We start from the raw sequence: 12,806 nt of genomic DNA, 5'->3' as shown, positions 1-12,806 counted from the left end.
ACAATGTGTTAAGAAAAAGATGTAATAAATGAGGGTGTCCCACCAAAAGCTTTATTAAAGAAATTACTGTAATGAAACTACGCTATAGTTTATTTCATACAAAAAAGGATGGTTATCAACGTTATGTCACATATGATCAAACAAAAGTTCTATATTTGAACACATAATATGGATATGTTAATGTTAATTGTGTGACATGCATCTTCTCGTACATACTACGTAACTTGAAAAAAAATAGCCTTACCTGCATATCGGTGAAATTTGGGGCGGACTGAGTTCTCTGCAGTATTTCTAAATTTTTAAGAAGCTTGCTGAGTTCTGTTAAACTTGACTGGCAGTGCGAAAGGTCTGATACAAATAAAACATAAAATCAAATTAAATGTTAAATGTTACAATAATATATTTTGTTCCAAATTACAAAAATCACAGATTATCAATGAGATTATCAATGAGCAGAATAGACTAAAGAAATCATTGGAAAAGAAACATGGATACTATTCTTGGTGGCAGATTCCCTACAGTTCTGCTAATACAAAAAGATGAAATGGAAAAAACATATTATATTTAATATGGTTCTTCTTTGTGCTAAATTACTTATGGCTAAAAAGGTTCTTCAGAATTAGCTACCTCTTATAGAGAAAGGAAACAATTACCTCCAATTTACCTGAGGGTGGACAGGTGCCTATTTACTATCTAGAGGACTCTAGCAGTCCATTGAGGATCACATTTGCAATTGCCCCATGACGTCACAGAAGATAAAGCACCTGCCATTTTCTTAGAATGCCTCTTGCTTTTTGATGTAGTTCAAATATTGTGTGGAATGGTTATAGTGAAAGAGGTGATTCTATATGAATTTATCAACTTGGGAAACATTGTCATTTAGCACCAAGTACAAGTTTTTTTCTGCACTAACTACCATGAGATCTGTACTCTTTATGCAAAAACATCCGTGAGTGTACTGTGGCTCCTGAGCCCCACTTGCTATTTATCACTGAGACCTGGTGATCATCAAGAGAACGAACTTACTAGGCACTCTGGTGTCATTGCAATATGACAGCTAGAGGGTGTATAAATTATGTAGTAGAGGAGGGATAGCTGTAAAGAGGATTTAACCTTATTCGTTGCTAAACTAACTGGTGTTACACCCACATTATAACCATTGTACCTAAAATAACAAATTAGCCCAGACTCAGCTAAGAAACTGTTGATTGCTTATAATCCTCCCCATCGTGACAATGCATCACGGTTGACGATTTGAAATACCTGGCATTAGGAGCCAAATGTGCCTTAGTGACTTCCGTCTCCACTTGAGCCCCTCTGTAGCACACATAGCCACTCATTTTTAAGATAAGAACTGCCACACTCACAGTCCTGTTCATGCACCTCATTGTGCAATACCAGAATACTGTATACAGAAATAGTTTGACAAATATTATGCCCTAAATATTGCCTACAAAAATATTGCTCCATTGGAATTAGTGATAGAAAACCTGGACCCTATGGGGATTTATTTGACACTATTTGGAACAAAATATTTATGTGAGACGATATTTCCATTTACGATATCAACACCCTTGCTTGACCTTATCTTTAATAAAGACTCACTAAATCCGAAGTTTAGTCTGACATTCCGGTGACTTTGGCTTCCAACACACTGTTTTGAGTGAGCATTATGTATCCATGGGAAACGAATATGTTTTTCAAGGCAAAATACATGTGGAGATCTTGGCCTGCTCATCAATACACTCCGATACCATTCTATAGGATCCCTCTCGAATTCATTATACGGCCATGTTCCTTCCTTTGCCTACCACTTTACATATTCCACGCTGTGCACCTGCGCCTTTCAATAATATTGAACATGATGCACCCATGCACAGCTAAATCCTAAAGAGACAATATGCACTTAATGTAGTTGCCTCCAAAGAGGAAATTTTCATTTTATTGGAAACAAGAAAAATGTCTGCAAATGAATAATCCAATAGGTTGTTCCCAACGTCATTGCTCAAACCAAGAAATACGTTTTGGAAAAATGAAGCATAGCTTTGAATACTGACCCTCTGCACATTTGTCCAATTCTTCGGAGCCCTGTAACCACGCTGCCACTTTATTCTGTCCAGATGTGTAGGTTGCAGGGGGAGTGCTGCTGCATGGCACGGTGGAATGCCACGAAAGGCTATTCAGTTGAACCTAAACAAACACAGGGTACATTTGCAAACAGACTGTCTATACTGGTATCCCCATATGAAATCATATCAGACCGCTCGCAATACTGCAAGGCTGAGCATCCACAGAGAAGAGTCAACAATATTAATATGAAACAAAGACCTCATCACTGACACCGAATACTACATTTGGTTTGTACTACAGCCAAAAGAAAATTCTTATAACAAAACACCTGCACACGCAATACTTCACCTTACTTGAATAGTGCGTTCACATCATGAGCAACAAGAAATGTTTTAGGGCATTTAATTCTCCCATTATATCAAAACTGTTTAGTTCATTTCATTTTATAGGGTAACTATCGCTCATGCAATGGTCCGCTGCAGAACAATTTACAGCATGCCAGATCTCATTTAACACTCATGGACGATCACCGTCTATTAAAGTCTGTCAGGCAGATAATGGAATAAATACACTGGGCTCAAATGTGCTCGACAGTCCATTTTGAAATAAAAGCTCAGTGGTTTAGTTCGGTATGTCGAAAACACTTTGTCATCATCATTACTTTAAATGAAAACTGGGATGGAAAAGAGCCTCATATGGTGGGCAGGGTGGAAGGTAAAATCAAATTAATTGGTTACGCTCCTGTCTATATTGTGGCTATGCAAAGAAAATACACTTTATATCTTTTAACTCCTCCTCCCCTTTGACGGCACCGTGCGTGTTGCTTTCCGCATACATTGCAAGTTATTCGCCTTTCATTGCAAAATTCTAAACGGAAAAGTGCCTTAAGGAATACGGAGTAAGGCAAAGATTCATCAAGCGAAATTGCGATCGCAATCGCTGCAAAACAGCAATTGCGATTGCAATTTCCGCTCCCGCAATTCATCAACAACAAAAGCATAAAATAGCGAATTCGGAAAACAAAAAATCGCAAAACCAATATGGAACCCCCATTGCGATTCCTTAACAGCGATTCCCCACATTTTCAGCGAATTAAAATCCGAATTCGCATCATAAATCGCAAGTAGCGAAAATCCCCAAAATTGCAAAAAATGAGTCTCAATTTAAGGAGAAGCCAAACCAGGTGGTAACCATGAAGTTCCATTGGAAAAAAAATGCTAACAAGAAGCAGGTGTAGGGTAAATCAAACACACTTAAGGAGACACAGTAGGAGCATGAGGAAAGTCACAATGCCAGGTCTCTACATCGTGGCAAGCCGGCTGAGGCTCCAGGCTGCAGCCCAGAACCGACGCAGGATCCAGGCACGCATCTCCTGGCTGCGGATTACACTACTGGGCCAGACTGAAGAGGAGATCTACTCCAAATACAGGCTCAATGGGGCAATGATAACTAAGCTCATCAGAGACCTTGACCCCCTGATGCAGCACCAAACAAGGAGGACCAATGCAGTGCCCACCCATGTCCAGGTCCTGCGCTGCCTGCACCTCCTGGCCTCCGGAATCTTCCAGGGGATAGTTGCATATGCAGGGGGGATATCCCACCGTACACTGTCACGCTGCCTACAGAGTTTCCTGGACGCCATGCAGAGCTGGATACACCACTACATCACCTTCCCAACAACCCAACCTAACTTAACGCGAACAAAACTGGACTTCTATCACACCGCACATTTCCCACATGTAATTGGCTGCATTGACTGTACCCACATACACATCTGTCCACCCGCAGCGACCGAATACATGTACCGGAACCGCAAGTCATATCGGCCCAATACCCGGGGAGCACGCATGATTCGTTCATCTTCCGGCACAGCGGCATACACACCCGCTTGTTCAGAGGTGATTTTGGTGAAGGACATCTCCTAGTTAAGTACACATGCCCACATTCAGTATGTCATGACCATGTTGCTGAGCATAACAGGCACTGACCCTCTGCTCCTACCTTCAGGTGACAGCGCCTACGGCCTCTGTGAATACCTCCTCACCCCATACCTCAACCCTGCTACAACACAGGAACGGCGTTACAATGCTGCACACATACACACAAGAAATGTTATTGAGCGGACATTTGGCATGTTAAAGAGTCGATTTCGCATCCTCCACAAGACTGGCGGGCCATCAAATACCGGCCTGAGACCTGCTGCTGCATCGTGGCCGTGTGTGCCATTCTCCACAATATTGCCACCAAGCGGAGGATACCTGTGGAGGTGTCTGGTAGTGAGTCGAAGGGGGACAACCTGCCACCTGCACATGTGCATCATGCACGTGGGGAGAATCGTGCTGAAGGACACAGGCGCCGCAACAACATCACACTGAACTATTTCTAGTGCACCCATACCCCTCACACAACATTGCACTCATGCATGCCACATGAATTAATGACATGAGGAAGATTTGTGTTCAAAATAAATTCTTATTTTTTTGGTCAACAAGCTCTGGATGTGCTTTACATCAGCGAAAATGTGTACAACTGTATTGATTCATACAGGCTCTTGTCTCCAAGGCAGGCGTGCGTGGTTACCTCACCAGGCACTGCCGGTAAAGTATAGTCAGTCACTGGCGCCTCCTGCCGGACGCACCATGTCGCCTCTCCAACTCCACGTTGGGAGTGTCCAGCCATGATGCAGCATTGGGCCTGGAACTGCGGCGCCTTACAGGTAGCACCGACACAGACAGGCTGCTCAGGCTCGATGTACCCTCACTGGCATCATCACCCCCCCCCCCCCCCTTGCATGGCCATGGCCGCACACCTGTTGGTTCTCCACAGCGGTGGTGGCCTGCTCCAGGGCTCTTGCTACATCTTGGAAGCATTGTACCATCTGCAGCTGCATTGCCAGGACCTGCGCGACAACTGCGAAGTGGCGTTCCCGATGACGTGATTTGACCGGGTGTAGGCAGACAGCCTTGTCAGCAGCTGGCGGTGGCGTCGGCGGGTGATGTCCTGCTGCGCCACCATCAGTTGGTTGCTCTCTTTTACTGCTGCCGTTAGCTCGTGCACACTTTCTGTCAGTTGGTTGATGTTGCACGCAGTCTTGTACAGCTGCATGGCTGCCATGTGCTGTGCCTGCTTGAGGCGCACAGCAAGCATCCAAGCCTCAATTCCTAGCCCTAGGTTTTGTGTCTGTTGCCCCATGTCTGGTGGTGTGGCCACGGAGCGCTGATGCCTCATCCTGACGCTTGCCTGGAAGCGCACAGTGGCTGTGCGGCGTGTCTGCCTCCTGGGTGGTGGTGGGGTATGCTCCACTGCCATGCGTGACGGCCTGGGGTGGTTGAGCCCCTCCTATGTCTGTAGGGGTGGCCCTGTGCGTTTGGGACGGTGCTTGTCCAGGTGCTGGTGCAGGTGTATGTGATGATCCAGGTGCTTCTTAAAAAAATACCCAACAGGTATCTCCAGTATGCGCCAGGGAGCTGTGTTGCAGACAGGTGTTCAGAGGCCACGCCCCTTTTTACACCTCTCTGCAAGGTACCTTGTGGGCTAGTTTGATCCTAGGGACCCTTAGGATCGAAGGGGACGTAAACTCTCAACTTAGAACGGCAACAGGGCGCGTTTACACAGTGGTGAAGGGAGGGGACGGGGCCTGAGGTGATATGTGCAAACACGCCCTGTGGTGCGTTTTAAGTTGGGGGAAAAGTTCCTCTTCAATCCTGAGGGACCCTGGGGGCCAAGTAGCCCACCAGGTGCTTCCAGGAAGCGCCACTGCGCAGCGTTGCAGAGAGGTAGTGCAGGCCGTGCCCCTTTTTACATCTCTCTGCTACGCAGCTCTGTGGCGCTTACTGGATGTACCTAGTGGGCTAGTTGGAATCTAGGGACCCTCAGGATTGAAGGGGAATTATTTCCCCAACTTGAAATGCGCCACAGGGCGTGTTTGCACAGTGGTGAAAGGAGGGGACGGTGTAGGAAAATGGCTCTATATATACTGGACCGAAGTAAAATCAGCCGAACTACGAATTTCGATTTACTCACCTTTTATCAGGAGAGACCTCGGTGCTGCATCTTTGAGCCCAGTACTGATCCTGAAAAGTAATTCTAACCGTACTTACCAGTAACTTGAATTTCCTTCCATAGGCTAACATTGACTGGCTTCACTTGGAAATTCTTCTAAGTGTGGAGTTTTGGAACTTTAAAATATTCACCTGAAATCATCCGAACGACGAATTCAGACTTACTCACCTGTTCTCAAGAGAGAACCCAGTGCTGCATCTTTTAGCCCAGCACTGACCCTGAAAAGTAATTCTAACCGTACTCACCAGTAACTTGTATTTCCTTCCATAGGAATCCATTGTCTGGTTTTCAACAGAAAAGTTTTAAAGTGCTGAGTTTCACAAACTACAAATATTCCTTAAAAATCATCTGTATAACTTAAACACATTCTTTCAACTGTTAACATAAGATGCACCAGTGCTGGATCCAGGATCCACCACTGAGTAAGAAAAAGTAACAATAACACTACTTACCTGCTAAGTGAATTTCCTCCTATAGGATAACATTGGTGATTCTATGTGAAAAAGTTTCTGTCAACTTTTAAAATACAATAATATGCATCAAAAATCACAACTGTAACCAAAACGCTTGTACTTACCTGTTTACAGGAGATGTCCCAGGACTGAATCTAGGATCCAGTCCTGTGGTTAGAAAAGTAATCCATAAAGTAACTAATTGCATTTAACTAGAAATTCCCGTTGAGCTCAATGTTGCATTGTGTTTGAAATTGTGTTGCCCATTGCAACAATTGTAACTACTGTACTTAAAAGTCTATTGCCTATTGCAAAGTATTTACACTAACGTAATTCATCTGAGAAAGTATATTTTGTAATGTAATGTATAATGTAATTCTAATGCCATTTTAAAAATAAAATATCTAAAAACAAATAGTCTAAAAAAATGTAGTAAATCAGTATTAAAAAAATAAATATAACAATTTATACATTTAAAAAGTGTCATTTACAAAACCTTTGATATTCACTGAAAAAACCATAGATTTCAGACATGTTATAGTTAGGAATTAGCATTTAAAAAACCTTCGAAATTCACTGAAAAAACCATAGGTTTCAGACATGTTATAGTTAGGAATTAGCATTTAAAAAACCCTAGAAATTCACAGAAAAAACATAGGTTTAAGGGGTGTTATAGTTAGCTGGGCATTTCACTCGAACAAAACCATTGAAATTCCTCTGTTATAGTTAGTTGTACTAAGTATAACTCACTCACCCGCAATCCAATGCTGATGATGTCACATATTACATCATTCATGACATGGTCAGTGACATGTCAAATGAGATGTTGTCAGTGATGTCATCAGTGATGTCATTTGAGATGTCATCAGTGATGTCATCAGTGATGTCACTGACCATGTAATGAATGATGTAATATGTGACATCAGCAGTGGATTGCGGGTGCGCGAAATATAGTTAGTTCAACTAACTATATAGGAGCAATTTCAATGGTTTTTTAAATGCTAATTCCTAACTATATAAGGCCTGAAACCTATGGTTTTTTAAGTGAATTTGCAAGGTTTTTAAAATGCTAATTCCTAACTATATAAGGCCTGAAACCTATGGTTTTTTAAGTGAATTTGCAAGGTTTTTTAAATGCTAATTCCTAACTATATAAGGCCTGAAACCTATGGTTTTTTTAAGTGAATTTGCAAGGTTTTTTTAAATGCTAATTCCTCACTATATAAGGCTTGAAACCTATGGTTTTTTCAGTGAATTTGCAAGGTTTTTTAAATGCTAATTCCTAACTATATCAGGCGTGAAACCTATATTTTTTTTCAATAAATTTCAAAGGTTTTGTAAATGCTAATTCTATTAGCGGATAACGTTTATATATGATATTATCCTTCTGGGACCACCTGAGCAGCCATCTTGTTTCTCAGGAGAAGTGAGGCACAAGAGAGCACAAAACAAGAGTGGAAAACGCGAAAAGGGGGCAGGGTTGAGACACCCTGACACCCTAGCCCTTCTCGGCGGGGTCCCAGAAGGACCAAGTGCAAAAAAAATGTATTATTTTTTTTAAGTCGCGGGGTACGCGCACTGTACGCGTACCGTACGCGTACGGTGCACGTACCCAGCGATTTTGTCGATGTTTTTTTTTTTGCCCTTGGGGGTCCTTTTGGGACCCCCTGAGAAGGGCTAGAGGGTTGGGGGATCTTGTTTTGGGCTCTCTTGTGCCTCAGTTCTCCTGAAAAACAAGATGGTGGCCAACACTTCCTGGTTTGGACAGTTTGGAATGTTGACAGTCGACTACCAACCAATCAAAAAATCGCTCGCGCACGTAAGGGTACACGCACGTACGCGTACGGTACGCGTACGGTTAGCGCATATAGATATATAATTTGCTCAAATTCAATTTTCTCAACAACTACTGTAGGGATTTTCACCAAATATAGAAAAGGCACTACTGCATACCTGTCCCTACCATTTTGACAAGTTTGGTGTAATTCCGTTCAGCCGTTCGGGCTGTAGCCGTGTCTAAAGGTCCCATAGAAAATGCCATTTGAAAAATTTCAAATTCAATTTTCTCAAGAACTACTGGAGGGATTTTCACCAAACGTAGCAAAGGCACATCTGCATACCAGGCCCTACCATTTTGCCAAGTTTGGTGTAATTCCATTCAGCCGTTCGGGCTGTAGCCGTATCTTAAGGTCCCTATGGAAATTAACATGTGCAAAACACGTTTTCGGACCCCCCTTTCAGCCCCTGCTTTACGAATCCCCCCAAAACTTTTAGGGAAAGAGCGGAGCGTAGCTGGCCAAAATGCTGGAAAATTACACACAGATTCCTCAATCGGCGTCAAAATTATTCCCAATAGAATGTTGAGCGCATATAGATATATAATTTGCTCAAATTCAATTTCTCAACAACTACTGGCGGGATTTTCACCAAATATAGAAAAGGCACTACTGCATACCTGTCCCTGCCATTTTGCTAAGTTTGGTGTAATTTCCGTTCAGCCGTTCAGGCTGTAGCCGTGTCTAAAGGTCCCATAGGAAATGCCATTTGAACAATTTCAAATTCAATTTTCTCAAGAACTACTGGAGGGATTTGCACCAATCATACAAAAGGCACTGCTGCATACCAGTCCCTACCATTTTGCCAAATCCGGTGTAATTCCGTTCAGCCGTTCGAGCTGTAGCCTTGTCAGAATGTCCCTATAGAAATTAACATGAGGAAAACATGTTTTGGGACCCCCTTTTTTTCTCGGCCCCAGCATGACGAATCCCCCCAAAACTTTCAGGGAAGGAGCGGAGCGCAGCGAGGCAAATTTAAGGAAAATTACAGGCAGATCCCTCAATCGGCGCCAAAGTTATTCCCAATAGAATGTTCAGAATTTCCTATGGTAACTAGGTCCCAACTATATATACTTACTGGCGCCCGCCAGTAGGTAATATATATATATATATATATATATATATATATATATATATATATATATATATATATATATATATATATATATATATATATATATATATATATATATGTATATATATTTGCTAACTATAACATCCTTGTAATCTTTGTTTTTTTCAGTGAATATATATACATATTGAGATGTCATCAGAGATGTCACTGTCCATGTTATGAGTGTTGTAATATGTGAGGTAATAAGCAGTGCAGTTATAGTTACCTCAGGTAACTACAAAGGCTGAATTTCTCTGGTTTTGTACAAATGAAATGTCAGCCTAACTATAGTGTCTCTGTAACCCTTGTTTTTTTTGTATATTTCTAAGGTTTTTTAAATGCTGATTCCTAGCTATAACATCCCTGTAACCTTTGTTTTTTTGTGAATTTCTATGTTCAAAAAAATTCTATTTGATAACTCTAACGTTCTTGTAACCTTTGTTTTTTTCAGTGAATTTCTAAGGTCCCGGGGGAACAACTACCCCTCCTATTAACCCTAGTCAGTCCCATCCAGCTTGTTATAGAAAGGCCACTTATAATGAACTGAACAAAGTAAAAACTCTAGTACATGCAAATCTAACCACTTGGAAGAGGGAAGGACTTATCAGTAAAAAAGAATTTGATTTCTTGAAGAAGGATTTTCCAATTACTCCAACGTTGTACCTTCTACCAAAAATTCATAAAGGCACAACACCAATACCAGGGCGACCTATTATTTCCGCCCAAAATAGCTTGTTGGAACCCCTCTCCAAATATGTTGATTTCTATTTACACGAATATATGGAGGCCTTGCCTAGTTACCTGAAAGACACTGGTGACTTTTTGATGAAATTGAAGGAAGTTGTGTGGAAACCAAACTATCTGTTTCTAGTCATGTATATTACATCATTGTACACCTCTATTAATCATGTTGATGGTTTGAATGCGATTGAATACTTCTTATCTACTAGAGACATTAAGTATTATGAACATAGTAAAATGCTCATCAGCATGATTGATTTATGCCTTAAGAATAACTTTTCTCTTTTCAATAATGAAATCTTCCAGCAGCTGCGTGGTGTTGCCATGGGTGCGTGCTTCTCCCCCAGCTACGCGTGTTTACATGTGGGCTGGTGGGAGAGGCACGTCCTGGGTAGGATCCGCAGTTGCTTGGATGAGAATGAAATTGGCATTGTTAAGATGTGGCGTTTCATTGATGATGTCTTTATAATCTGGCAGGGGTGTAGAACATCAGCAGAAGAATTTGTTAGTAATATCAATAACAATTCCCTAAATTTAGAATTCTGTGCTAACATCAGCAATGAAAAAGTCAACTTTTTGGATGTAGAGGTTTACATTAAAAACAATGAGATCATGACTAGGATGTATAGAAAAACTACGGCTGGAAACTCAATTTTACATGCTCAGAGTAACCACCCACACCATCTTATTAAAAGCATCCCTTATGGGGAGTTTTTAAGAATCAGACGCATATGTAATAATGAGATTGACCTCATGAACTGCTTGAATGGGTCTTACCAGAGATTTTTACGTAGAGGCTATGAAATCCCTAACCTCACTAACTCTCTGAAAAGGGCTTTATCAACTCAAATAATGGCCACGGTAGAACAGCCTGTTTCAGTTATTCCTGAAGAGGGAATTTCTATAGCTGAGAAATCTTCCATTCGCCTAATCACCACTTTTAATAACCAACATAAAAAGATGAGGCAAATTATTAAATCTAATTGGCCCATCTTAAAAACAGACATTGTGGTGGGCCCCTTGTTGGAAGATATGCCTAACATCACTTTTCGACAAGCACCCCCAATGAGGGATGCTCTGGTTAAACTAGCCCTGAAACCATTGTTAAACCTAACTGGTTCTCTAACAAAGCAGGCTTTCGAAAGTGTAGTTCATGCCGGGCATGTAAATTCGGTGTGAACACCAGCGAGTTTGTTGAGGGTCTAACCAATGCTGTGATTCCTATTAAGAATGTGTATACTTGCAAAACAGACCATGCGGTCTATGTTCTTAAGTGTACGTGCGATTTACATTATGTTGGCAGCACTAAGTTGCAGGTATTTAATCGAATTTTACAGCATCTTCGTGCCATTGTTAATTCTGACCCCAACTACCCAGTGGCACGACATTTTAAGCTGGTGCATAGTAATAATCTTAATGACCTGCAATACTATGTTATTGACTCAGTTCCCCCAAATAAAAGGGGTGGTGACAGAGAGAAAAGACTTAGACAACTAGAAAGTCAATACATTCTGAGGCTAAACAGTAAGATCCCTAATGGCTTGAACATGGGAGAAGACCTTAACAACTTTTTGTAAATATTTTATTCCACCATATGCATGATTTCTTATAATGGATTTTATAACTATTTATGGTTTTAATCTATTTATTCATGTTGAGGATGGTTTATGAAGATTTACTCTGTTTATTTATACAATCAATTTATTGATAATACTGCATTTATATTGTGTATTTATAATCCAGCTGTATCATTATGAATTGTGGTATTCCAAAGTTACTGCTGCTACATATGAATTTATTGAGATGTGACTACCTTTTTATCTCCCCTTTAATAATATTTATGCATTGCCGAACTTTTGCACTTTTTTGCTATTTTGCACTTTATCACCACAACTATTCTGCTCCAGGTTTTTTCCTGGGTAAATCATGTTTGTTCCCAAATTTTGGGATTATGCACCCTGCACTTTTTTCTTTGCACTTTAAATTTAGTAGTGGTCTTTTAGATCGATTTACTGGACAGATAACGGACCCAACGGACATTGATTTTTGTATCATTAAGTTATTACATGCACTTTAATATTGTGGTAATCCATTGGGCACTTGCCCTCTATGCGACTAACTGATTTTAAGTGTTTATATTAATGTATAGTGTATTGTTATAGTTGTATGCATTTATGCATTGAATTATACTGTACAGCGTATTTGGATGTTCCACTTTATACTTTGGAAGATATTTCTTTCATGTCTATCATTATGTGGGAGGAGTTCCGTTTCTGCACCAGTATTTAACCACTTATGTCTCTGGGTTTTGTCATGTGATCAAGTCCGGGTTTCCCGGACGAAACGTGTCATGCTGCCATCCCCATTGATAGAATAAAGCACATTATTTTCTTCTGAAATCCTTGGTTTGTGGTCTGTACCTGGCTGTGTCCGTTTGGTGTCTTCGGCGCTTCAGGATCGTGGATTCTTATATATATATGTATATTTCTCCACAACTCTGCAAATGCACCTCCTGGCGCTCTCTTGTTTGGA

The 12,806-nt window shown here is 41.1% G+C and overlaps 1 protein-coding gene across 1 annotated transcript in view; it reads right to left on the bottom strand.

Annotated features, from left to right (window-relative positions):
* Positions 1–12,806, bottom strand: part of OSBPL6 (oxysterol binding protein like 6) — a 699,671-nt gene that overhangs the window by 323,055 nt on the left and 363,810 nt on the right. Inside the window, exons 7-8 of the mRNA XM_086956201.1 lie at positions 2,058–2,190; positions 245–348 (exon numbers count right to left, since the gene is read on the bottom strand). Of these exons, the coding sequence (XP_086812327.1) occupies positions 245–348; positions 2,058–2,190 (237 nt within the window). The remainder of the gene's footprint in view (positions 1–244; positions 349–2,057; positions 2,191–12,806) is intronic.

This window comes from Lissotriton vulgaris, chromosome 2_1, assembly GCF_964263255.1.
Source record: "Lissotriton vulgaris chromosome 2_1, aLisVul1.2, whole genome shotgun sequence".
Taxonomy (NCBI): domain Eukaryota; kingdom Metazoa; phylum Chordata; class Amphibia; order Caudata; family Salamandridae; genus Lissotriton; species Lissotriton vulgaris.
This window is presented reverse-complemented; position numbering and strand designations above follow the sequence as displayed.